The sequence below is a fragment of the Lithobates pipiens genome, unplaced genomic scaffold, assembly GCF_037356315.1.
Source record: "Lithobates pipiens isolate NorthernLeopardFrog02 unplaced genomic scaffold, aLitPip1_a1.2 Scaffold_8, whole genome shotgun sequence".
Lineage (NCBI taxonomy): Eukaryota > Metazoa > Chordata > Amphibia > Anura > Ranidae > Lithobates > Lithobates pipiens.
In genome coordinates, this window is record NW_027507903.1 from 602,441,285 (window position 1) to 602,468,378 (window position 27,094).

Genomic DNA, 27,094 nt, shown 5'->3' on the forward strand with positions numbered 1-27,094 from the left:
TAAAGTGCAAAAAAATTATTAAAGCATCAACAATGAAGCAAAAATATATAAAATGTAAACATTGACAGTTCAAAATAGACGAATGGTGTCTTAAAAAAAAAGAGTGCTGGTGTATTAAAGTGCTGAAAGTTCCAATTAGCAGCAGTGACAAAGTGACTTTGCATCTGGCAAAAAAGTGACAAAATGACTGTGATGGTTAAATCTTTGGTGCGATTACTCCCACGGGTGGCATGGCCCCTTACCTTACTGCTGTAGGGTACACAGCATTAAACAAATAGCCGGGAATGATCCAAGTGTTATATCCTACAAGCGATCTCTCTGGGTATCCTTATCGATTCCGGACTGCCTATAGCCCAATATAGATGTCCTATATACTTGTCATATATCTTCTTCTCAGGATATTGTTGTGGGCCAGCAAAGGGAGGAGGAGAGACAGGGGAGACTCTAATGGTGAAGTATGTTCAAATATTTATTTAATAGGCAGCCGAGTAAACTGCGGTACTCACATAAAAGCAGGTGAAGCAAAACACAAACAAACGAGTGGCGAGCGAGGTGACCATACTATCTAGATAGATTGGATCTAAGGAGATATGTCAATCCATAGGGTAGCGTTTGAAAGAGAACATACGGGAATTGGAGAGGGCAAGTAGAGTCATCTGTAAAGGCTAAGCATGGTACACATTCTTTGAAGCTGGAAGCATAGACAACTGTGCTGTGGGAGTTGTGCCGGAGCCCTATACTGAGGGGTCACAATTAGATCTTTCGGGCTATGCTATGCGCTTAAAAGATGGTGGGACTACTACTAAAGTCCAGCTCGGTAAATGTGAGCTACCTACCACTATCCATCTAAGCAAGTACTGAGCAAAGACACTTTTGGGGCTCCTCTTCAGACAGGGGTGGACTGACAACTCATGGGGCCCCCAGGCAATAGGAAATTATGGGGCCATGCAGTATACACACACACAGTATACAATCACACAGTATACACATACATGTACACACAGTATACACGTTTATATTGGCTGAGAAGGTACTGGAGAGGTGGGGCAGCTATGATGTTGGGATTTGTAGACCAAAAGGATGTCGGTAAGGGACATTTTAGAGACAGATGTAAAAAAAAACACAGATTTTTACATACTGTCCCTGGTTTTACTGAGGCTGGCAACCCTGATGGGGCCCCCTGGTGGCTCGGGGCCCTCGGGCAATGCCCGAGTGGCCCAATGGTCAGTCCACCCATGTCTTGAGATGTGTCCATTTGCAGAGTACCATGGACTAGAACAGTGTTCTCCTTTAAAGCTGAATGACAAAATGCTGTCATGCATTTACAAAAAATTACATTTATTTATGAATGCAACTAGAGTGGGAACTTATTTTGATATCAGTCTCTTGTGATCCCCTGTAATCAGATTTTGGGGTAAGAAGTTTAGTACTCTCAGCCAATCAGGCCCTCCTCACATACACATGTGCTAAAAAGGAACATGTTTACAGAAGGAGGAGAGAGTTGACCTCACCAGAAGGCTGCTACTCCTTCAGTATCCAATCACAGAACAGAGGTGGAATGGTGGTCTTGCTGTGCTGCTTAACTGCTGTAAAGTCAAGTCACTGGCATGGCTGTGGTGGATGGAAAGTTGTGTAAATCTCAGGAGTGGATGGATAAAATTACAAATTAATTGGCTGGTAAAACAGTTCTTTATACAGTATGTAGTTTATGTGTATTTAGCTTTTTGCCTGGAGCTAAGCTTTAAAGGGATTAAAAAACCAACAAAGTCATTAAAGTAAATAAATTATTCCAAAGGTCATCCTTTGCTGCGACTGTTCAGACAAGTTCAGAAAAAAAAAACGAAATGTAATAAATGTTTTGCATATTTTTTTTTTTTTTGTGTGTGAAAAATGTTTATTTAAGCATATGAGAAAAACATAACCGTACATCAATAGGTACAGACGACTCAAAAAGCCTGCCGGTATCCATACACAGGGCAATTATCAAGAACTGATTGTCTTCAGGGCAAACGTCCCAAAAGCACGTAAAGGTACGATTCCAATATCACCATAACATGTACAAGTATAGAACTATCTAGTAACTATGTTCACTAAAAGCCCAGACTTTGGAACAATACCGGGTCTATAAAATCAGAAAAGCTAAGAAATAGAAGCAAGAATAAGGAAGTAGGAAAAAGTGGAAAGAGGGCTTGAAGGTTGAGAAAGTAGGAGGGAGAAGTTTAGAAAACACTCAACAGTAAGTATTCCAAACCACCCCTAGTTTGGCAATATGGTCAACCGTGAAAAAAGTGTCTCAGTTATGCAACCAAACTGAAGAATATCACTGCATCATTGTTTATAGAGGTCAGAGGTGGTAAAATCAATCCAGACTTCCCAGATCATATAGAACTGGAAATAGCTATCAAGGCATTGGTGTCTCCACTCTTGCTGCCTGAATTTCCAGTACCCTTAGGAGCCAGTCCCGCAAACTGGGGACCACCGAGGATCTCCAATGTATGGGGTATAAGGCTTCTGCCAGCATTGATGAGGTGAGGCATCAAAGAACATTTATATTTACCAACCAGTAATTTGGTAGCATGAAACAATACAAGAAGAGGGTTGTGCTCAAGCTGGAATTGTGTGACTTTGTCAATAAGGTTCTGGATTTCTGCCGAGAAGGGTTTAATGCAGAGGCAGTCCCACCAAATGTGTAGAAACTTTCCCCTCTGTTCACATCCTTTCCAGCAATGTGCAGAGGGGTATATCTATACCCTATACCAATGTGTCAGAAAGTTGAAACAAGGCTCCTGCATTTGGGAGAAAACAGAAGACGTATCGGCCAGTCTGGTGGCTATATCAATCCCGTCTGCTGGGAAGCGATATTCAAGCTTGTTCTCCCACTCCCTAATATAATAGGGTGTGGTCTGAGATGAAAGGTCCAACAAAAGCTTACATAGTTTGGACAGAAGTCTGGTCGGGCTTTCAGTTGTGATACATAAAGTTTCAAAGGGGGTCAAGGAATCTTTTGGCCCTCCTCTATGCAGTTAAAACCCTGTATGGATCTTCAGGTGGACCAACCAAGGTGGTCAAAAGTGAGCTTTCTCTGTTGAATTTTTAGCGTGCTCTGCAAAATTAGTATCATACAAGCACCTTGTGTTAAATAATTATCAGCACACAGAAATTCTATAAAAATAATGCAAACTAGAGATCAGCTTATAAACGTGTAAACATTATCAAAAATAAAATACATGGAAGAAAAGCTTTATAATTTTTCTATAATTGGCATGGCCAATGGCTGTCTGCTTGTTTTAAGCCGTCTCATTCTTGTGTCTTCGGCTTAAAGGATCTGTCCACCTAACAATGATATTTTAGTTATAGGGGAAACCTTTTGGGCTTGGACTACTCAAAGTGGAGTATTCACCTGTTGCTAACCATCTGTTCTCAGAGCTGCCTATTGTGTATAGCACACCGCTGCATCACTTGAAACAACAGTGTTCACCTAAACCATCTCATATTATTTCACTTACATTTTCTGCTCTATCCTATCCCCTTAGATAAAATGAAAGTTAGGCATACACCAGTTAGGCCTGTTATTGTTCATTAAAACTGCTACTAGCCAGTTTTGCACTGCTCTATTCTCTACATTATTTAATACTTGTAGTAAAACTTAAATCTGTAAATTTGGGCCTAGCCTTGCTGATTACAATTTTTCTGCTGCTGATCAATTTCATTGTGTTGTATCATTGATCTCGTAATACTTGTGGTAAAACACCTATCTTTTTCTCTTATACACCTTTCAGCCTTATTATCACTGGTTAAAACTGTCTTACTGTTGACCAATTTCGCACTGTTCGATGTTTATCCACCCCTCATTTGCCCTTGTCCATTCACAGAATAGATGAGGGGGAGAGCTAGCAACCCATTATTATCACTCTACTAGAGCTAGAAATGTACACTATATTTCCAAAATTAATGGGATGCCTGCCTTTACATGCACATGAACTTTAATGGCATCTCAGTTTTAGTCCGTAGGGTTCAATATTGAGTTGGCCCACCCTTTGCAGCTATAACAGCTTTAACTCTTCTGGGAAGGCTGTCCACAAGGTTTAGGAGTGTGTCTATGGGAATGTTTGACCATTCTTCTAGAAGCGCATTTGTGAGGTCAGGCACGAGAAGGCCTGGCTCACAGTCTCCTCTGAAATTCATCCCAAAGTGTTCTATCGGGTTGAGGTCAGGCCACCCCAAACTTGCTAATCTATGTCTTTATGGACCTTGCTTTATGCACTGGTGCATAGTCGTGTTGGAATAGGAACAGGCCATCCCCAAACTGTTCCATCAAAGTTGGGAGCATGAAATTGTCCAAAATGTCTTGGTATGCCGACGCCTTAAGATATCCCTTCACTGGAACTAAGGGGCCAAGCCCAACTCCTGATAAACAACCCCAACCCATAACCCCCCCTCCACCAAATGATTTGGATCAGTGCACAAAGCAAGGTCCATAAAGACCCTAAGCCTAGTTAGACTGTGTTTTTTTTTATTCATATCTGCGACCCCACTGGGGAAACTGAGCCCTCTGTTTGTCTTGGTGACCACTGTTAGTGAGACAGAAAATTAGGGAAAATCCAAAAGTTTGTTGTCACCAGAGCAAAAGGTAAGGGTAAGTCCTGAAATGGGGACTCCTGTTCCTGTAATGACTCTCAAAGATGGGTTCCTATGGTGTCATCAGGACATAAAGTGAAGAGATGGTAAAAATTAACCGGACAGGGGTCTAATCTCTCCATATTTGATCTAAAACTAAAGAGATTGGCTGCACATTAGCCTAACCCAGCCCTCCTTATGAAAAAAAAAAAGTTATCTTGTAATTCTAAAATTAACACTTAACATCCCATAACATCTAGTCTTACAGCATAACTCCTAATTTGCTTTCACTTTAACCACTTCAGCTCCGGGAGATTTTACCTCCTTCATGACCAGGCCATTTTTTGCTATTTAGCACTGCGCTATTTTAAATGTTAAGTGTGCGGTCACGCAAAGCTGTACCCAAACACAATTTTCTATCATTTTTGTCACACATAGAGCTTTCTTTTTGTGGTATTTGATCACCACTGTTTTTTTTTTTTTTTGCAATATAAAACAAAAAAAAAAGACAAAAAATTGTGAAAAGAAACTATATTTTTTACTTTAAAACATATCCAAAAAAATCTTTTGATTTAAAAAATCTAATTTCTTCATACAAAAAGAAAAAAATTAATTCTGCTACATATCTTTGATTAAAAAAAAAAAAAAAATCCCAATAGGTGTATATTGATTAGTTTGCATGAAAGTTATCGTGCCTACAAACTATGGTATATATATATATATATATATATATATATATATATATATATATATGTGTGTGTGTGTGTGTATATATATATATATATATATATAACAGGACTGCGATAGTGCGGCACTAATCTGACACTAACTGATGCTGAGGGGAACTGACATCGCCAGTGACATTAATTCAGTGATAATATTATACACCATCTCTGTACTAATGACGCTGGCTGGAAAGGGGTTAAAATCTAGGGTGATCAAGGGGTTAAAAATGTGCCTAACTATGTGTAAAGTAAACCCAAAAGTAGGCAGCAATGTATGGGCATGTCGCTTTGCCTACTCCAGCCACCCGTCCACAGTGCATTGTGGGCAGGCAAGTGGCAAGTGGTTAAATAGTGCAATAGTACATACAGTATACAATGTTGTTTCATCAGTGGTAGAGGGACTTCCTGTCCTGTCCCCGAAACAAAATCAAACCGAGCTTAGCGCTGCCCGTCACATAATGTTTTGTGTTGAGTCAATGAATACAAGACTTCCTCTGATTGGCTGAGGTGGAGGTTGTGACATCATCCGCCCACCCCCTCCACATTAACCAATCAAACGTTGGCCTCCAGGAGTTAGGAGATGAAGTCCTGTGTAGGTTTAAACTCATGACTGGAACCTACACAGAGATGATGACAATCCTCATTCCATGTGAAAGTCCTGAGTGGCCAATCATCAAGCATGCACACCATCCCTTAGAAGAAAGGAGAGTAAGTCACATGATCCCTTATACCTGGAAATACCAGATATGTGATTTACTGGGCAAGTCTACATGAGAAGAAGACAGGTCAGTTGGTATAACCCAACAACAGCCATCCATAACCGAAATAATCATTTTGTGTTTAGTTAGCCTTAAAGGAATCCATGGTAGGGATTGTGTATTGAGTGCCAGAATGTCCATGGCACACTGCCTTGTATTGTATTGTCGTAGATGGAGAGCCAGATGCTGCCCAAAACCGGGTCAGATGATCTGTAGAACATCACTAGCTGAGAGTCCACAAGACACCTTGTACTCGTCAAAGAGCTGTTTCATTCCCTCTATGTAGAGTTTGTGATAATGTGACACTTCTTCTTCTGAAGGGACGGGACAATGCGGCACATGGATGGGTCTTCCCACTGAAACAAAAAGGAGACAATCACTTAAAGTGTTAATAAAGGTTGGGCTTAAAAACAACGAAACATATTTACATACTTAGCTGTTCTGTGCAGTGGTTTTGCACAGAGCAGCCCCAATCCTCCTCTTCTTGGATCCTCTGCCGGAGCTACTGACTCCTCCCTCCTGCCAATAGCATCCACTGTTGTCTCAGCCAATGAGGAAGGAGAGTCCTCAGAGAGCTGAGGCTCTCGTGCACATCACTGGATCGTGATGGGGTTCAGGTAAGTATTAGGGGTGCTGGGGGCGCTGCTGCACATAGAATGCATTAAGGTATAATACCTTCTGCCCTTAGAACAACTTTAAAGCCCTGGTGCCCAACCAGTGGCCTGAGGGCCGCACGTCGCCCTTTGGTTTATGATGTGCGGCCCTCAGGCTTCAGTAGTCTGTAGTGGGAACATTGATCAGGGTAATAGTATTGATCTCTACTAGTCTCATGTAACATGTTCTCAGTTTTGTATTGTCTTCTGCAACATATCCCCAGCTAAAAATTGTAGCATCTCCCCAATCTCTGACCCTCCTTTCCTTTATTAGGTCTGCAGTCCTCTCAGGCATTACATTTATTCAACATTATGTGCCGCCCTTTGATGATGTCAGGGGCAACATTTGAGGTCCCCTTTAGCTCATTCGTGACAATCACTAAATTAAAGGGAGGCGAGATCTCACTTAAAGCAGATCTAGCATCAGTATGTAGGCAGGTGCAGTCCACTTTCTCCACTGCAGGTGGCATTCCACTGCAGCGACATTGCATAGGGCGAGGAAGTCAAGAAAATACGGTGAAAATACTGTCCGCCTAGGTGAATCCGGTGGCCATCTTAGGTGTGCCAGAGTCTAACTCACCCCCCACTGACCTCCATTACTCGCCACCCAACTCACCCCCCACTGACATCTGTCTCTCTCTGCTCAACTCACCCCCCACTGACATCTGTCTCTCTCTGCTCAACTCACCCCCCACTGACATCTGTCTCTCTCTGCTCAACTCACCCCCCACTGACATCCATCCCTCCGCACCCAATTGGGATCCATCCCTCCCTACCCAACTCACCCCCACTGACATCCATCCCTCCTCACCCCTCATTGACATCATCCCTCCCCATCTAACTCACACAAGCTAAGATCTATCTCTCCCCACCCAACTCATCCCCCACTGAGATCCATCTCTCCCCACCCAACTCACCCCCACTGACATCCATCCGGATCCACCCAACTCACCCCCCCCCCACTGACATCCATCCCAACTCACCCCCCCCCCCCACTGAGATCCATCTCTTCCCAGCCAACTCACCCCCACTGACATCCATCCCTCTCCACCCAACTCACCCCCCACTTAGATATATCTCTCCCCACCCAACTCACCCCCACTGACATCCATCCCTCTCCACCCAACTCATCCCCCACTGAGATCCATCTCTCCCCACCCAACTCACCCCTACTGACCTCATCCCTCCCTACCCAACTCACCCCCCCCCCCCCCAATGACACCTCTCCGCTCAACTCACCCCCCACGGACATCCATCCTTCTCCACCCACCTCACCTCACCTCAGGTGGGATTCATCCCTCTCCACCCAACTCACCCCCCATTGACATCTGTCCCTCCCCACCCAACTCACCCCCCACTGAAATACATCCCTCCACACCCAACTAAACCCCTACTGGCATTCATCTCTCCACACCCAACTCAACCCCTACTGACATTCATCTCTCCACATCCAATTCAACGTCAACTGACATTCATCCCTCCCCACCGAACTCACCCCCCTACTGTAATCTGTCCCTTTCCTGCTCAACTCACCCACCCACTGAGATCCATCCCTCCCCACCCAACTCACCCCCACATCGACATCTGTCCCTCCCCACACAACTCACCCCCCACTGAGATCCATCCCTCCTCACCCCACTCAACCCCTATTGACATTCATCCCTCCCCACCCAACTCACCCCCCCATTGACATTTGTCCCTCCCCACCCAACTCACCCCCCCCCCCCCCCACTGAGATCCATCCATCCCCACCCAACTCAACCCCTACTGACTTTCCTCCCTCCCCACCCAACTCACTCCCCACAGACATCATCCCTCCCTGAACACCTAACCAAATCACTACTGACATCCAACCCTCTCCACCAACTCACAACCCACAGACACAACCCCTCCCAGCCCAGTGAGGGGGAAGTACTGTGATATACTCAGATATATCCATCCAAATTAAGTCTATCCCTGACATATACTGTACATTTCTATCATACTCATCTCTTATACCGTATATCCATCCCTGATATTTCCATCACCAGCATTTAAATTCACAAACTATCCATTCCAACTATACTAATTCCTCATATAGTCATCCTTATTATATCCACCCCTGTTATATCCATCCCTGATCTATCCATTTCTGTTATACCCATCCCTAATATATCAATCCATATTATACCCAACCCCATTACATCCATCCCTATTATATCCCTCACTGATGTATACAAACATCCATAACATTTTTTACAAATAAATATCTATAAATTTTGGTGTGCATTTGTCTTCAGTCCCCTTTACTCTGATACCCCTAACTAAAATCTAGTGGAACCAATTGCCTTCAGAAGTCACCTAATTAGTAACTAGCATGCACCTGTGTGTAATTTAATCTCAGTACAAATACAGCTGTTCTGTGAACCCCTCAGAAGTTTGTTAGAGAACCGTAGTGAACAAACAGCATCATGAAGGCCAAGGAACTCACCAGACAGGTCAGGGATAAAGTTGTGGAGAAGTTTAAAGCAGGGTTAGGTTATAAAAAAATATCCCCAAGCTTTGAACATCTCACAGAGCTCTGTTCAATCCATCATCTGAAAATGGAAAGAGTATGGCACAACTGCAAACCTACCAAGACATGGCCGTCCACCCAAACTGACCGGCCGGGCAAGGAGAGCATTAATCAGAGAAGCAGCCAAGAGGCCCATAATAAACCTGTAGGAGCTGCAGAGATCCACAGCTCAGGTGGGAGAATTTGTCCACAGGACAACTATTAGTCGTGCTCTGGCCTTTATGGAAGAGTGGCAAAAATACATCCATAGTTGAAAGAAAGCCATAAGAAGTCCAGTTTGCGAGAAGCCATTTGGGGGACACAGCAAACATGTAGAAGAAAGTGCTCTGGTCAGAGGAGAACAAAATTTAACTTTTTGACCTAAAAGCAAAACGCTATGTGTGGCGAAAACTAACATATCACATCACCCTGAACACACCATCCCCACCGTGAAACATGGTGGTGGCAGAATCATGCTGTGGGGATGCTTTTCTTCAACAGGGACAGGGAAGCTGGTCAGAGTTGATGGAAAGACACTCTCCATCCAATCTGACAGAGCTTGAGCTATTTTGCAAAGAAGAATGGGCAAAAATGTCATTCTTTAGATGTGCAAAGCTGGTAGAGACATCCCCAAAAAGCATTGCAGCTGTAATTGCAGTGAAAGGAGGGGGGGCTGAATGCAAATGTATCCCACAATTTTCATATATTTATTTGTAAAAAAATTGAAAACCATTTATCATTTTCCTTAAGCCGCGTACACACGGGAGGACTGTCTGTCCAACTTAGTCCGCTGAAACACATTTGAGCGGACAGTCCGCTCGTGTGTGGGCTTCAGCGCACTTTTTCAGCGGACAGTCTGGCGGACTAAGTCTTTCGGAATTTCCGTAATACAGTCCGTCCAACTCTGGTTTCAGCGGACAGTCCGCTCGTGAGTAGGCTAGATGGACGGGCTAAGTATGGCGCATGCTCAGAAAGGATTTACACGGCGAAAGGTTGCATTGCAGTGTATTGGACGTCGTATTTCTAGTCCCGTCGTACGTGCTGTACACGTCATCGCGCAAGCTTTCAGCGGACTGTCTGTTCATCGTGTGTGGTCAAGTCCGTTCATTCGAAAGTAGGACGGACTGTCTGTCGGATTGTCTGACGGACTTAGTTGGCCAGACAGTGTGCCCGTGTGTACGCGGCTTTACAGTTCACAATTATGTGCCACTTTGTGTTGGTCTATCACATAAAATCCCAATAAAATACAATTACATTTTTGGTTGTAACATGACAAAATGTGGAAAATATTAAGGGGTATGAATACTTTTTCAAGACACTGTATCTATTCCTGATATATTCAGTATATATATATGATCATCCTTATTTTATACATCTCTGATATATCCTTTCCTAATAAAGTCACTCCCCTTTTATCCCCACTTCACCCCTGCCCCCCCCCCCCCCTTCCTAAATATATCCACGCTTTTATATCTATTCTAATATATTCATCCCACAATACATCCAGTCTCTTTCATGTCAGGCTCTGCTGCCTATTACTATCTATAGTATGGTGTCCTGTCTCATTTTCTGCCTACCTCTCTGTTCTCTCCTAATATCCTCCGTCATCTGTATTCTCCATCTGTTCTCCCCCCCGCACCTCCCGCTGACTAGCACTCCTCCCCGCCGTCTACCAGCCTCTTCTCCCACCATCTCCTTCTCCTCTACCCTTCTCTCCTCTATGTCTGATCCATTCCTCTCTTCCCTCCTCTATGTCTGATCCATTCCTCTCTTCCCTCCTCTATGTCTGATCCATCCCTCTCTTCTCTCTTCTATGTCTAATCCATCCCTCTCTTCTCTCTCCTCTATATCCGATCCATCCCTCTCTTCTCTCCTCTATGTCTGATCCATCCGATCCATCCCTCTCTTCTCTCCTCTATGTCTGATCCATCCGATCCACCCCTCTCTTCTCTCCTCTATGTCTGATCCATCCCTCTCTTCTCTCCTCTATATCTGATCCATCCCTCTCTTCTCTCCTCTATGTCTAATCCATCCCTCTCTTCTCTCTCCTCTATGTCTCTGATCCATCCCTCTCACCTCTCTCCTCTAATGTCTGATCAATCCCGCTCTTCTCTCTCCTTTATGACTGATCCATCCCTCTCTTCTCTCCTCTATGTCTGATCCATCCGATCCATCCCTCTCTTCTCTCCTCTATGTCTGATCCATCCGATCCACCCCTCTCTTCTCTCCTCTATGTCTGATCCATCCCTCTCTTCTCTCCTCTATATCTGATCCATCCCTCTCTTCTCTCCTCTATGTCTAATCCATCCCTTTCTTCTCTCTCCTCTATGTCCGATCCATCCCTCTCTTCTCTCCTCTATGTCTGATCCATCCGATCCATCCCTCTCTTCTCTCCTCTATGTCTGATCCATCCGATCCACCCCTCTCTTCTCTCCTCTATGTCTGATCCATCCCTCTCTTCTCTCCTCTATATCTGATCCATCCCTCTCTTCTCTCCTCTATGTCTAATCCATCCCTCTCTTCTCTCTCCTCTATGTCTCTGATCCATCCCTCTCACCTCTCTCCTCTAATGTCTGATCAATCCCGCTCTTCTCTCTCCTTTATGTCTGATACATCCCTCTCTTCTCTCTCCTCTATGTCTGAGCCATCCCTCTCTTCTGTCTCCTTTATGTCTGATCCATCCCTCTCTTCTCTCTCTCCTCTATGTCTGATCCATCCCTCTCTTCTCTCTCCTCAATGTCTCTGATCCATCCCTCTCTTCTCTCTCCTCTATGTCTGATCCATCCCTCTCTTCTCTCTCCTCTATGTCTGATCAATCCCTCTCTTTTCTCTCCTTTATGTCTGATACATCCCTCTCTTCTCTCTCCTCTATGTCTGATCCATCCCTCTCTTCTCTCTCCTCTATGTCTGATCAATCCCTCTCTTCTCTCTCCTTTATGTCTGATACATCCCTCTCTTCTCTCTCCTCTATGTCTGATCCATCCCTCTCTTCTCTCTCCTCTATGTCTGATCCATCCCTCTCTTCTCTCTCCTTGATGTCTCTAATCCATCCCTCTCTTCTCTCTCCTCTATGTCTGATCCATCCCTCTCTTCTCTCTCCTCTATGTCTGATCAACCCCTCTCTTCTCTCTCCTTTATGTCTGATACATCCCTCTCTTTTCTCTCCTCTATGTCTGATCCATCCCTCTCTTCTCTCTCCTCTATGTCTGATACATCCCTCTCTTCTCTCTCCTTAATGTCTGATCCAGCCCTCTCTTCTCTCTCCTCTATGTCTGATCCATCCCTCTCTTCTCTCTCCTCGATGTCTCTGATCCATTCCTCTCTTCTCTCTCCTCTATGTCTGATCCATCCCTCTCTTCTCTCTCCTCGATGTCTCTGATCAATCCCGCTCTTCTCTCTCCTTTATGTCTGATACATCCCTCTCTTCTCTCTCCTCTATGTCTGATCCATCCCTCTCTTCTCTCTCCTTTATGTCTGATCCATCCCTCTCTTCTCTCTCTCCTCTATGTCTGATCCATCCCTCTCTTCTCTCTCTCCTCTATGTCTCTGATCCATCCCTCTCTTCTCTCTCCTTTATGTCTGATCCATCCCTCTCTTCTCTCTCCTCTATATCTGATCCATCCCTCTCTTCTCTCTCCTCTATGTCTGATCCATCCCTCTCTTCTCTCTCCTCTATGTCTGATCAATCCCTCTCTTCTCTCTCCTTTATGTCTGATACATCCCTCTCTTCTCTCTCCTCTATGTCTGATCCATCCCTCTCTTCTCTCTCCTCTATGTCTGATCCATCCCTCTCTTTTCTCTCCTCGATGTCTCTGATTCATCCCTCTCTTCTCTCTCCTCTATGTCTGATCCATCCCTCTATTCTCTCTCCTCTATGTCTTATCAACCCCTCTCTTCTCTCTCCTTTATGTCTGATACATCCCTCTCTTCTCTCTCCTCAATGTCTGATCCATCCCTTTCTTCTCTCTCCTCTATGTCTGATCCATCCCTCTCTTCTCTCTCCTCTATGTCTGATCCATCCCTCTCTTCTCTCTCCTCTATGTCTGATCCAGCCCTCTCTTCTCTCTCCTCTATGTCTGATTCATCCCTCTCTTCTCTCTCCTCGATGTCTCTGATCCATCCCTCTCTTCTCTCTCCTCTATGTCTGATCCATCCCTCTCTTCTCTCTCCTCTATGTCCGATCCATCCCTCTCTTTTCTCTCCTCTATGTCTCTGATCCATCCCTCTTACCTCTCTCCTCCAATGTCTGATCAATCCCGCTCTTCTCTCTCCTTTATGTCTGATACATCCCTCTCTTCTATCTCCTCTATGTCTGATCCATCCCTCTCTTCTCTCTCCTCAATGTCTCTGATCCATCCCTCTCTTCTATCTCCTCTATGTCTGATCCATCCCTCTCTTCTCTCTCCTCTATGTCTGATCCATCCCTCTCTTCTCTCTCCTTTATGTCTGATCCATCCCTCTCTTCTCTCTCTCCTCTATGTCTGATCCATCCCTCTCTTCTCTCTCCTCAATGTCTCTGATCCATCCCTCTCTTCTCTCTCCTCTATGTCTGATCCATCCCTCTCTTCTCTCTCCTCTTTGTCTGATCCATCCCTCTCTTCTCTCTCCTTTATGTCTAAACCATCCCTCTCTTCTCTCTCCTCTATGTCTGATCCATCCCTCTCTTCTCTCTCCTTTATGTCTGATCCATCCCTCTCTTCTCTCTCTCCTCTATGTCTGATCCATCCCTCTCTTCTCTCTCCTCTATGTCTGATCAATCCCTCTCTTCTCTCTCCTTTATGTGTGATACATCCCTCTCTTCTCTCTCCTCTATGTCTGATCCATCCCTCTCTTCTCTCTCCTCTATGATCCATCCCTCTCTTCTCTCTCCTCAATGTCTCTGATCCATCCCTCTCTTCTCTCTCCTCTATGTCTGATCCATCCCTCTCTTCTCTCTCCTCAATGTCTCTGATCCTTCCCTCTCGTCTATCTCCTCTATGTCTGATCCAGCCCTCTCTTCTCTCTCCTCTATGTCTGATCCATCCCTCTCTTCTCTCTCCTCTATGTCTGATCCATCCCTCTCTTCTCTCTCCTCTATGTCTGATCCATACCTCTCTTCTCTCTCCTCTATGTCTGATCCATCCCTCTCTTCTCTCCTCTATGTCTGATCCATCCCTCTCTTCTCTGTCCTCTATGTCTGATCCATCCCTCTCTTCTCTCTCCTCTATGTCTGATTCATCCCTCTCTTCTCTCTCTCCTCTATGTCTTCAATCCATCCCTCTCTCTTCTCTGTCTCTGATCTTTCCCCAAGTTCTCTCTTCTCTATATCTCCAATCCACCCCTCTCTTCTCTTTCTCCTCGGTTTCTCTAACAATTCATCTTTTCTCTCTCTCTCTCCTCTATACTGTATACTCTCCTCTGATCCTTTAATCTCTTATCTCTCTCGTTTATGCCTCTCATTCATCCTCTCTTCTTTCTCTTTAATGTCTCTGATTCATCTCTCTCTCCTCTTTCTCCTCTCTCTCCTCCATGTCTCTGTCTATATATTGATCACTGTCTCAGTCCCTGTCTCTCTGTCCCTTTATACACACGAGCGGATAAATCTTGGATGTTTTTTCCGACGGAATTCCGCTCAAGCTTGCCTTGCATACACACGGTCACACAAAAGTTTGCTGAACTTTCGACCGCCAAGAACGCGGTAAAGTACAACACTACGACGAGCCGAGAAGATGAAGTTCAATGCTTTCGAGCAGACGTCGAATTGTTTCCGAGCATGCGTAGGAATTTTGCGCGTAGAAATTTGTACAGATGATTGAAATTTCTGATCGGAACTTTTTCCCACTGAAAAATTGAGAACCTGCTCTCAATATTTTGCTGGCCGAAATTCTGCCAGCAAAAGTCCAATGGAGCATACACACGATCGCATTTTCCGATCAAAAGCTCTCATTGGACTTTCGCTGGCGTAATTTCCAATAGTGTATACGGGGCATAACACCATCAATGTTTCAAAACATGGGGTGCACAAAATAACAAAACACATAGACAAGAACAAACAATCAACAAACAAATAACAAAAATGGTCCAGTAATGTAGGAAATCACTACCATGCAAATATATGTCAGCTGATATCTCTATTAAATATCTCTATTAATTAATACTCTATTGTTCTATATGAACTACACGATTCATATGCTGGTCTAATCTATGGACAGCCATATGTGAATGACACAAGGCTAATGGTGATATTGTATAACGATAGCTATGGTAAATGAAAATCAGTATTTGCACTATCAATAAACCTTGATCAAGGATATATAACTAACCAGCTATCAGTAAACTTGTTTGAATCCAGTCTTCCTTGGATGTCCAGACATAACTTCAGCAGCAATATATTATCCAGGAACTCTAATCTCACAATAGATGAAATGATTCCTGCATATACCTTACACTTGACCACATATGTTCCATTTATTTAAGACAGCAAAGGATGAGCTAATTGCTCTTTAGTTTGGAAACCATCTGTGACATCAGGAGAATAGACAGCTGTCCACTTTAATATCTGCAATCCTCCTACACCCCCGGGGGCCACACATGCACCGATTCCCTCTACATCCACCAATATTATTCAGACTTCTACATTGGCCGTTTGACCGCAGGGTCTTATTGCATGTGTGGTGATGTTAGGCGGCCGGAACGTTTTTGTTTGTTGATTGTTTGTTCTTTGTTGTTTTGTGCACCCCATGTTTTGAAACATAGATGGTGTTAAACTATCTGATATCCAGCAAGACCAGCTTTTTATAGTCTTTTTGTTTCAGTATTTACTAAATAACTCATTTTTAATTGTTTAACTTTTGATACATAATAAAATATAAGTACATTTTATCACTTTTTGATCCTTAATTGCCCGTTAAAGACAGAGTAGCCACCTTTGTTTCTTTGGGAGGTCTCTTCTGATGTGACCCTCCTTAGAAAATAATTTGTTTATGTCCCCCTCTCTGTCCCGGTCCCTGTCCCCCTCTCTCTATCCTGGTCCCTGTCCCCCTCTCTCTGTCCTGGTCCCTGTCCCCCTCTCTCTATCCTGGTCCCTGTCCCCCTCTCTCTGTCCTGGTCCCTGTCCCCCTCTCTCTGTCCTATTCCCTGTCCCCCTCTCTCTGTCCTGTTCCCTGCCCCCCTCTCTCTGTCCTGGTCCCTGTCTCCCTCTCTCTGTCCTGCTCCCTGTCTCCCTTTCCCTGTCCTGGTCCCTGTCTCCCTCTCCCTGTCCTGGTCCCTGTCTCCCTCTCCCTGTCCTGGTCCCTGTCTCCCTCTCCCTGTCCTGGTCCCTGTCTCTCTTTCCCTGTCCTGGTCCCTGTCTCCCTCTATCTGTCTTGTTCCCTGCCCCCCTCTCTCTGTCCTGTTCCCTGTCCCCCTCTCTCTGTCCTGGTCCCTGTCTCCCTCTCTCTGCCCTGGTCCCTGTCTCCCTCTCTCTGTCCTGGTCCCTGTCCCCCTCGCTCTGTCCTGTTCCCTGTCCCCCTCTCTCTGTCCTGGTCCTTGTCTTCCTCTCTCTGTCCTGGTCCCTGTCTCCCTTTCCCTGTCCTGGTCCCTGTCTCCCTCTCTCTGTCCTGGTCCCTGTCTCCCTCTCCCTGTCCTGGTCCCTGTCTCCATTTCCCTGTCCTGGTCCCTGTCCCCCTCTCTCTGTCCTGTTCCCTGCCCCCCTCTCTCTGTCCTGTTCCCTGCCCCCCTCTCTCTGTCCTGGTCCCTGTCTCCCTCTCTCTGTCCTGCTCCCTGTCCCCCTCTCTCTGTCCTGTTCCCTGCCCCCCTCTCTCTGTCCTGGTCCCTGTCTCCCTCTCTCTGTCCTGTTCCCTGCCCCCCTCTCTCTGTCCTGGTCCTTGTCTTCCTCTCTATGTCCTGGTCCCTGTCCCCCCTCTCTCTGTCCTGTTCGCTGTCCCCCTCTCTCTGTCCTTGTCCTTGTCTTCCTCTCTCCGTCCTGGTCCCTATCTTCCTCTCTCTGTCCTGGTCCCTGTCTCCCTCTCCCTGTCCTGGTCCCTGTCTCCCTCTATCTGTCCTGGTCCCTGTCCCCCTCTCTCTGTCCTGTTCCCTGTCACCCTCTCTCTGTCCTGGTCCTTGTCTTCCTCTCTCTGTCCTGGTCCCTGTCCCCCTCTCTCTGTCCTGTTCCCTGTCCCCCTCTCTCTGTCCTGGTCCTTGTCTTCCTCTCTCCGTCCTGGTCCCTGTCTCCCTCTCTCTGTCCTGGTCCCTGTCTCCCTCTCCCTGTCCTGGTCCCTGTCTCCCTTTCCCTGTCCTGGTCCCTGTCTCCCTTTATCTGTCCTGGTCCCTGTATCTGTCCCTGTCTCCCTCCTCAGTCACATTGTGCTCTATATATAGCTCTCTCTGTCCTGGTCCCTGTCTCCCTCTCCCTGTCCCTGTCTCCCTCCTCAGTCACATTGTGCTCTATATATAGCTCTCTCTGTCCTTGTCCCCGTCTCTGTCTCTCTGTCCCTGTCTCCCTCCTCAGTCACATTGTGCTCTATATATAGCTCTCTCTGTCCTAGTCCCTGTCTCTGTCCCGGTCTCCCTCCTCGGTCACATTGTGCTCTATATATAGCTCTCTCTGTCTTGGTCCCTGTCTCCCCCTCTCTCTGTCCCTGTCTCACTCCTCGGTCACATTGTGCTCACATTGTGCTCTATATATAGCTATCTCTGTCCTGGTCCCTGTCTCTCCCTCTCTCTGTCCCTGTCTCCTCCTCGGTCACATTGTGCTCTATATATAACTCTCCCTGTCTCTTGTACTATCTGTGTAACCTGATGACACACAATATGCAGATACTACTACCATTACCTGGAATTTTACTCGCTGAGGATCACCTGCAGACACAGACCATGGCGTCATCGCCAGGGTACCCTACACCCCCTCTCACCCAGACAAGGTGCAGAGCATCTCATCCAAACATGCCACAGGACTTTTCATACCTGCAGAGCTTCTCACTTATAGACCTGGCAAACTACCTATACATGACACAAAACTCATGTCTATACACCTTGCATAATATCTAACCAAAGATATTACAGAATATACCCCCTGCAGAACATTTCTCTAATGCACAGCCTGCAGCAGATCTCATCTCTAACCCCCCATGAGCACTCCTCATATATACCCTGCAGATTATCTCAAATATAAACCTCAGAGAACATCTTATCTGCTCACCCAGCAGAACATCTGATCCATATATTCTGCAGATACCGAAAGCAAGGAATTGTGCTGATGCCAGAAAGTAAAAAGTCCTTTTTGGATGACTGAGGTTGAAAATGTTAAATTGTCCTAGTTCTGTTATCTTTTCCAAAAATTACTTTTACTGCTGCTTGGTATGCCTTTGTTTCAAGTGTTGAGCTCTTTAAATAGACACTGTCACCTGAATATTCAGCACAATGACAGTGCCTCCTAATTTCCTATCCACCGGGAAGCTATATTTATCTATCCATAGTCCCCCAATGACTCCTCACTGCATGTATGCAGTTTAAAAAAGGTGTCAGAGTTTACCTGGGTGGATGATGTCACTGCTCCCCCCTTGTGACAGTAAATGCGTACATTAAAAAACACCCCCCCCCATCCCAGCTTGAATGCACTTGGGCCAATTAACGGACCAAGGGCTTCTGAGGTTGCAGGGAGACCACAAGAGAGTACGGATTGGTGAGAATACCTTTGGAGGACATGGCTATCTCACATACAGTAAATGTGTCATGCTTCTTCCAATTTAATGAGGCAGAAAGTTTATATTTCAAAAGACAGTTCAGCCAAAACTGGTATTTAAATTATTAATGAATGTTGGCCAGATACACCGCGCACCAGATTCTTAACTCTAAGCCCCTGTACACACGGTCGGAGATTTCCACAACCAAATCCGTCGGATTTTGCCCGTCGGATCTTGTCCGAAACTGTTGCATACACACGGTCGGACAAAGTTGGTGAAAAAATCCGATCTTTCAGAACGTGATGACGTAATTTCCTTTACGATGGGACTACATTTAGGCTAGTAGCCAATAGCTTTGATGTAGGAATTTGATCTGAGCATGCGTGGCACTTGGTCCGATCAAAATTCTCTACACATGATCGGAGTATGTCCGATCGGCCCAGTTGGTCGGGAAATATTTCCAACATGTTGGAAAATTGGGTCCGACGGATATTCCGACGGAATCGGTCCGATGCATACCACACACAGTCGGATTATCCGATGACACGGTCCGATAGGACACATTTCGACGGATTCTCCGACCGTGTGTACAAGGGCAAAAACTGTATCTTTCAGTAACTCTGCAAACGTTGCCTAAATAAATTCTTGACATGTCCCAATATACAGCAACAGTATGATTTTTCAGAAGTGCTATTATCTTTTTAATTTTGAAAGGCTGGGGAGCCCCAGTCTTTGACTTTGCCAGGGCTGAGATGATATCATGAGTCTGCTGCATTTCACCACACAGAGTCAGCACCACCAAGTGTGCAGAATAGGGATTCCTTCTACTGTGCTTATATCATTACAGGACATGCCACTGGAGGAGTGAGACTTCATGGTGTGGGTGGGGGGAGAGTTGGGTTTTCCAGCTGCCAAGAGCTCACTGATAAACCAATGATATACTAAACCAGGGAGTTGTTTAAGTAATGGAAATATTATTTTTATCCACCTATTCATCCTCATTCTCTTATTCTGCCCTCACCAACCTCCTTCTCTGATAGTCCCTCTCCAATCTCCTTCTGTAATTCTACTTTCTCCATCCTCCTTGTCTGATTCTTCCATCTTCAGCTTCTGACTAACCTCTATCCACCCCAGCTTCCTTCTCTGATTCTGCCCTCTCCAACTTCCTTCTATAATTCTACCCTCCCCAGCTTCCTTCTCGAATTCTTCCCTCTCCAGCTTCCTTCTCTAATTTTACCCTCTCCAGTATCCTTCTCTGATTCTACCATCTCCAGCTTTCTTTTCTTTTTTTTTTTTTTTTTTTTTTTTTTTTAGGTTTCAAAAATTTTATTGAACAAAAAACTGCAAGTACAGCACAGATCGCATAAAAGTCAAAGTAAATAATGCAATGTCAATGCCAACAAACTTAACATGACAAAAGGGTAATTCTATACAGCAAATTGTGGAGAGAGAAGAGGGGGGCAAGGAGGTGACAGGCGTAAGATCATGATACCTTAGCGAGAAGGGAATAACTGGCGGGGAGAGACTGCCTCAAATCTCTCCCCCTCAGAGCATCTAAAGAAGGGTAGAGAAAGATGGAGGATGAGCGGAGAAACGGGTGAGTATGGCATTAAAGAGGGTAGAAGAAGAAAAATCCTTAAATGCTATAAGCAGGCACACCGCAGAGGGCTCGGACCCATGTCCTATGAGGGTCAGATGGATTTCCCCCCCTCCCGCCCGTATGAGAGCAGTGGCATAGGGGCTCAAGAAAGACTGTTAAGATCAAGAGTGTAATTGAGCTCTGGAATCTTGTATCCAGTGTTGCCAAGTAGCATAGAATTTACTCAATTTCATATGTGCTTTCCTCCAGCTTTCTTTTCATTTTCTACCCTCTCTAGCCTCCTTATTTAATGCTACCCTCTCCAACTTCCTTCTATATTTCTACCTTCCCCCAGCTTCCTTCTCTTATTGTATCCTCTCCACCTTCCTTCTCGGATTCTACCCTCTCCAGTCTCCTTCTCTGATTCTACCATCTCTAGCCTCCATTTTAATGCTACCCTACCCAACTATCTTCTCTAATTATACCCTCTCCAGCTTCCTTCTTAGATTCTACACTGTCTAGCATCCTTCTCTAATTCCACTCTCTCTAGCTTCCTTCTCCAATTTCTCCGATCCCCAGCTTTCTTATATGATTCTGTCCACTGTCGCTTGCTTCTCTGATTCTACCCTCTCCAGCTTCTTTCTCTGATTCTACCCTCTCCAGTGTACTTCTCTGATTCTACCAGCTCCAGCTTCCTTCTTTGATGCTACTCTCTCCAGCTTCCTTCTTTGATGCTACTCTCTCCAGCTTCCTTCTCTCATTATACGCTCTCCAGCCTCCTCCTTTGATGGTACTTTTTCCAACTGCCTTCTCTAATTCGACTCCCCAGCTTCCTTCTCTAATTCTACTCTGTCCAGCTTCCTTCTCTGATTGTACCTTCTCCAGTCTCGTTCGCTGATTCTACCATCTCCAGCTTCCTTCTTTTATTCTACCCTATCCAGCTTCCTTCTCTGATTCTACCATTTCCAGCCTCCTTTTTAATGCTACCCTACCCAACTTCCTTCTCTAATTATACGCTCTCCAGCTTCCTTCTCTGATTCTACCCTCTCTGGTTTCCTTCTCTGATTCTACACTCTCTAGCATCCTTCTCTAATTCCACCCTCTCCAGCTTCCTTCTCTGAATCTACACTCTCCAGCTTTCTTCTCTGATTCTACCATTTCCATCTACCTTCTCTGATTCTACCATCATCAGCTTCGTTATCTGATCCTACAATCTCCAGCTACCTTCTCTTTTTTCTACCATCTCCAGCTACCTTCTCTTTTTTCTACCATCTCCAGCTTCTTTCTCTAATTCTACCATCTACGATTCCTTTACCGAATCTACCATCTTAAGCTTCCTTTACTGATTCAACTCTCTCCGGTGTCCTTCTCTGATTCTGTCTTCTCCAGCCTTCTTCTCTGATTCTAACATCTCCAGCTTCCTTCTCTGATTCTACCCTCTTTAGTTTTCTTCTCTGACTCTACACTCTTTAGCGTCCTTCTCTAATTCCACCCTCTCCAGCTTCCTTCTCTAATTCCACCCTCTCCAGCTTCCTTCTCTAATTCCACCCTCTCCAGCTTCCTTCTCTAATTCCACCCTCTCCAGCTTCCTTCTCTAATTCCACCCTCTCCAGCTTCCTTCTCTAATTCTACACTCTCCAGCTTTCTTCTCCAATTCTACCCTCTCCAGCTTCTTTCTCTGATTCTACCCTCTCCAGCTTCTTTCTCTGATTCTACCCTCTCCAGCCTCCTTCTTTAATGCTAGCCTCTCCAACTTCTTTCTCTAATTCTAACTTCCCCAGCTTCCTTCTCTCATTCTGTCCTCTGTAACTTCCTTCTCTGATTCTACCCTCTAAATCTCCTTCTCTGATTCTACCATGTCCAGCTACCTTCTCTGATTCTACCATTGTCAGCTTTGTTATCTGATCCTACAATCTCCAGCTACCTTCTCTTTTTTATACCATCTCCAGCTTCTTTCTCTAATTCTACCGTCTTAAGCTTCCTTTGCCGAATCTACCATCTTAAGCTTCCTTTACCAATTCTACTCTCTCCAGCTTCCTTCTCTAATTCTACAATCTGCAGCTTCCTTCTCTGATTCTACCACCTCCAGGTTCCTTCTCGGATTTTGCCTTCTCCAGCTGCCTTCTCTGATTCCATCCTTTCTGGTGTCTTCTCTAATTTTACCATATCCAACTTACTTCTCTGATTCTACCCTCTCCAGCTTCCTTCTCTGTTTCTGCCCTCTCCAGCCTCATTCTCTCTTTCTGTCCTCCCTAGTGCTCTTCTTGCTTGTGGATTGTGCCCCAGAAAGTTTAAACACCATACTCACCTACAGTAGTTAGGGGTCGAGGGAAGGGGTTTAGGCCCCAGCTGCTCTCCCCAAACACTGCAGTGCCTTTGAACAGGCAGGGGGCAAATCCCACATATTTCTGAAAGAGGAGTTGCAGCTTCCAGCTCCAGGAGCCCGGAGTAAAGTGAACCTGTTCATAGATGTCATTCTCTCCGAAGCAATACACTGGCACAAGGTCTGCCCTGCAGGAAATGAGAGATGCAGTTATACTGTGATCGCATTAAAGAGCATTTATAGAAAAATGTTTTTCGTTTAACTTTGGATGGAGGAAGAATGTTTGGAAACGCTATAAAGTTTTTTTTTTTGTTTTTTGTTTTTTTGCTATTGTTGCCACATTGGGGAGATTTCCCTTTACTTCCTTTTCCAGAAACACAACAGCAAGTGAGAGAAAATCTCTCCAAAATAAGGGGATATAGCCCAGTACATGGCTATTATGAACATGTTATGACAGTTTGGAGGGGCTCTTTACACTATCTCTGATGTGCTGATTAATCTCACTGTCTGCCTTCTGCCAACAAGGGGACAGGAAGTCAAGGAGCTCCATAGACATGTATGTTGGCCGCAGTGAAACGTGAAAGTGACGTTCAGGAAGGGAACCATACTGTGGACTTTTATTGACCATTGAACTGCATTTCCCAGAGGGAGATTGGCAGGACGACGTGAAAGAGCTGCATTTTCTTCGGCTATAGAGGACACAGCTTCCTCTTGCTATGAGGGAGCCCGGAGAGTGCACATCACTGTCCAGTGTGCACCATCACTGCTGCATAATGGCAGCCTGAGCAAGATCTGGAGTGCTATGTCCAAATGTTCCAACAGTCAGAGTCACCTAGGTGCAGAGCAGAGAGTAGACTAATTGATGTATATGACCGGATGGTGAGCTGTAATAGCACTTGGACTGGTGAGCTACTGCTGTGGGTATTTACTATCTGCTGCTAGAGACACTGAGCCCCTTAGGAACTGACCATATAATCATCTAATAGCCTTATTGTGGCCTGCAGGCTTGACCGAGACTATTCTCATGTGCACCAACAGTACAACTGGGCCCCGGATAACCAGTTGAAGAGTTAGGACTAAAGACTGTCCCTTTACAGCTGCTACACAGAGACCTTCACCTATTGCTTATGCAAAGAGGTACCCTTCAGGGGACATTGCCTATATCCTTGCCATTTTCCTACAGTGCACCAAAACTAGTTATAGTATTATTGTTCACATTGCAGTTAATACTTATATGCACTGTTTATTGCTGACTTTGCTGATTCATGAGTTAATCCCAGCCTAAGGGTAGAGGACTCTATTCTAAGTTACCATGGAATAATGATTCTACCATTTAGCGGACTGTGTCTGAACCTACCTTCTGTGTGTTAATTTATGCTCAAACCACCCTTTACTCTAACCTATATCAATAAATTTAGTTAATTTACAGCTAAACAGTCTTTTGTCTATTTACTGGTACTAATTCACAGTCAAGTTAAAAGTATTTATGCTTGTGTTCTTTTAAGTGTTTACAGTAACTTTCATTCAATCAAGTGTGTCAGAGGGGCAAGTGGCAAGCGACTCCTTTGGGGGTAGCACTACAGTGAAATCCCCTCTTAGGCCCTTTTCACATTACATGGGAGCACACACATTCCTGTGGATTGCAGTGGATTCTAAATGACAGTACCAGGACAGGTTCATCCAGCGCCCAGGGCAAGGATGTGGAACTGTGCCTCCCTTGCCCACTGCTAATGTATGACATTAAATGGGTGTGCCATCCTGCACCCATTCTTTGCCCCCTTGCCGTAGCTGCCAATGGTTAGAATGGAGTGAACACTACACAAGCATGGCCAATGTCTTGCTTTCTAGCAGTTTGAGGCAAGTTGCATATGCACAGTGTGAAGCATCAAGCCGTGGCCCCCTAGTTGGAAACCAATTATTGGAAGTGTGCTGTGAGGGGGCGCGCCAGGCTACTGGAAGTCAAGGTCAGCTGTTCTTTCTGTCTGGGCCCTGCTGAATGACACCCAAATGCACCTTGTCAACAGAGGTGTGTTGCAGTATGGCATGCTGTCAAAAAAATGTGCAGGTTTCATTTCTGGGCCACTTAGATGCGTGCCAGTACATTTATTTTTAATGGGCTGCCTAATGTAGCTGCACACATACTGTAAACCTATGGAAAAAAAATAGGATTTTTATATACAGCTTACCTGTAAAATTCTTTTCTTGAGAGTACATCACGGGACACAGGAGCTTCATTACATAGTGGGTTATATAGTCACCTCTAGTGATTGGACACTGGTTAACCCCAATTAAGGAGAATTCCTCCCCTATATAACCCCTCCCATATGGGAGGCACCTCAGTTTTGTAGCAAAGCAATAGGAAACCACGTAAAAACCCAAGAGGGGCGGGAGCCCTGTGTCCCGTGATGTACTCTCAAGAAAAGGATTTTACAGGTAAGCTGTATATAAAAATCCCATTTTCTTGATCATACATCACGGGACACAGGAGCTCATTACATAGTTTGATGTCCCAAAGCAATGCTCAGATTGAGGGGAGGGAGACACAGATCATAATTATAGACCGCCATGGGCCGGAGGACCTAAACTGCAGCCTGCAGTACACTGCGCCCAAAGGCGATATCCTCTTGCCCTCTGACATCCACCTGATAGAATCTGGTGAATGTGTGGACTGATGACCAAGTTGCAGCCTTACAGATCTGAGCCAGGGAGGCCTGGTGATGCACTGCCCAAGAAGCACTTACAGCCCTAGTAGAGTGCGCTTTCACTTGAAAAGGAGGGATTTTCCCTCTAACATTATAGGCCTGAAAAATAATCTCTCTAATCCACCTCGAGAGAGTGGATTTTGATGCCTCCTGGCCCTTCGTAGGGCCTTCCGGCAAAATAAATAAGCAATCAGTTTTCCTTATCTGATTGCCCTAACCACATCCAAAGTGTGCAAAGATTCTTCTTCTGCGGACTGTGGGTCCGGAAAAAAGGATGGTAGGATTACATCTTGATTCAAATGGAATCCCATAACCACCTTAGGTAGAAAGGACCTGTTGGGGCACATGACCACCCAGTCCTTATGAACAATTAGATTCGGCTCTTTGCTGAAGAGAGCTGCTAGTTCTGACACTCTTCTAGCCGTGGAAATGGCTACCAAGAAAACCAATTTTTTGGTCAAAAGAACTAATGAAGCCAGATGCAAAGGTTCAAAAGGTTGCCCCTGCAAAGCCGAGAGAACCAAATTTAGATCCCATGGGCATACCGGAGGTTTGACTGGCGGCCTTATCCGCATAGCCCCCTGGATGAAAGCCCGCACCAGGGAATGCGATGCAAGTGGCTTCTGAAAAAATAGTGACAAGGCCGAAATCTGCACCTTGATAGTACTTATGGCCAAATTCATTTCTAGGCCTGACTGGAGAAAGGCCAAGATCCTTCTAATGACATACTTTCTAGGATGCCATTCCCTGAGTTCACACCAGGAAACATATGCCCTCCAGATTTTGTAGTAAATAAGCCTGGAGGCCGGCTTTCTGGCAATGAACAGAGTAGAAAGGACTGGCCCCGAAAAGGCCACGGTCTCTCAGAATGTGGGTCTCAGCAGCCAAACCATCAAATTCAGACTGTGTAAAGCAGGATGGTAGATTGGACCCTGTGAGAGCAGATCTGGCTGGAGAGGGAGGATCCATGGCCTGCCTACTGCCAACTTCATGATCTCTGCGTACCACGGTCGCCTGGGCCAAGCCGGGGCTACCAAAAGGACCGACTTTGTTTCCCTCTTGACTCTTCCCAGGAACCGCGACAGAAGCGGGTACGGGGGGAAGGCATAAATCAGATTGTACTGATCCCAGGGAACTGTCAGAGCATCTGACCCCTGAGCAAGTGTATCTCTTGTTGATACGAATTTGTCCAGTTTTCTGTTGAACCTGGACACAAACAGATCTACGTCTGGAGTACCCCACCTGCGACATATGTCCAAAAACACGTCGGGGTGCAGAGCCCATTCTCCTGGGCACAACTGCTGGCGGCTCTGAAAATCCGTCTGCCACTTTTCCACTCCTGGAATGAAGACTGCAGAAAGGCATGGAACATGCTTTTCTGCCCAGACAAGTATGCGATTCACCTCTTTTTGTGCTACCAGACTCCTTTACCGCCCTGGTGATTGATATAAGCCACTGCTGTGGCATTGTCGGACTGAACCCAAACAGGGAGACCCCCTAGTCTGGAAGACCACCTTATGAGAGCCATATAAATTGCCCGGATCTCCAAGACATTTATGGGCA

At 45.4% G+C, this 27,094-nt stretch overlaps 1 protein-coding gene across 2 annotated transcripts in view; it reads right to left on the minus strand.

Annotated features, from left to right (window-relative positions):
• Positions 1–1,850: 1,850 nt before the first annotated feature.
• The window catches only part of LOC143961300 (2-acylglycerol O-acyltransferase 3-like), a 74,231-nt gene continuing 48,987 nt past the window's right edge, over positions 1,851–27,094 (minus strand). For both annotated transcript variants that reach the window (XM_077470555.1, XM_077470554.1), the window contains exons 8-9: positions 22,815–23,017; positions 1,851–6,456 (exon numbers count right to left, since the gene is read on the minus strand). In XM_077470555.1, coding sequence (XP_077326681.1) covers positions 6,302–6,456; positions 22,815–23,017 — 358 coding nt within the window. In that variant the 3' untranslated portion in view covers positions 1,851–6,301. The remainder of the gene's footprint in view (positions 6,457–22,814; positions 23,018–27,094) is intronic.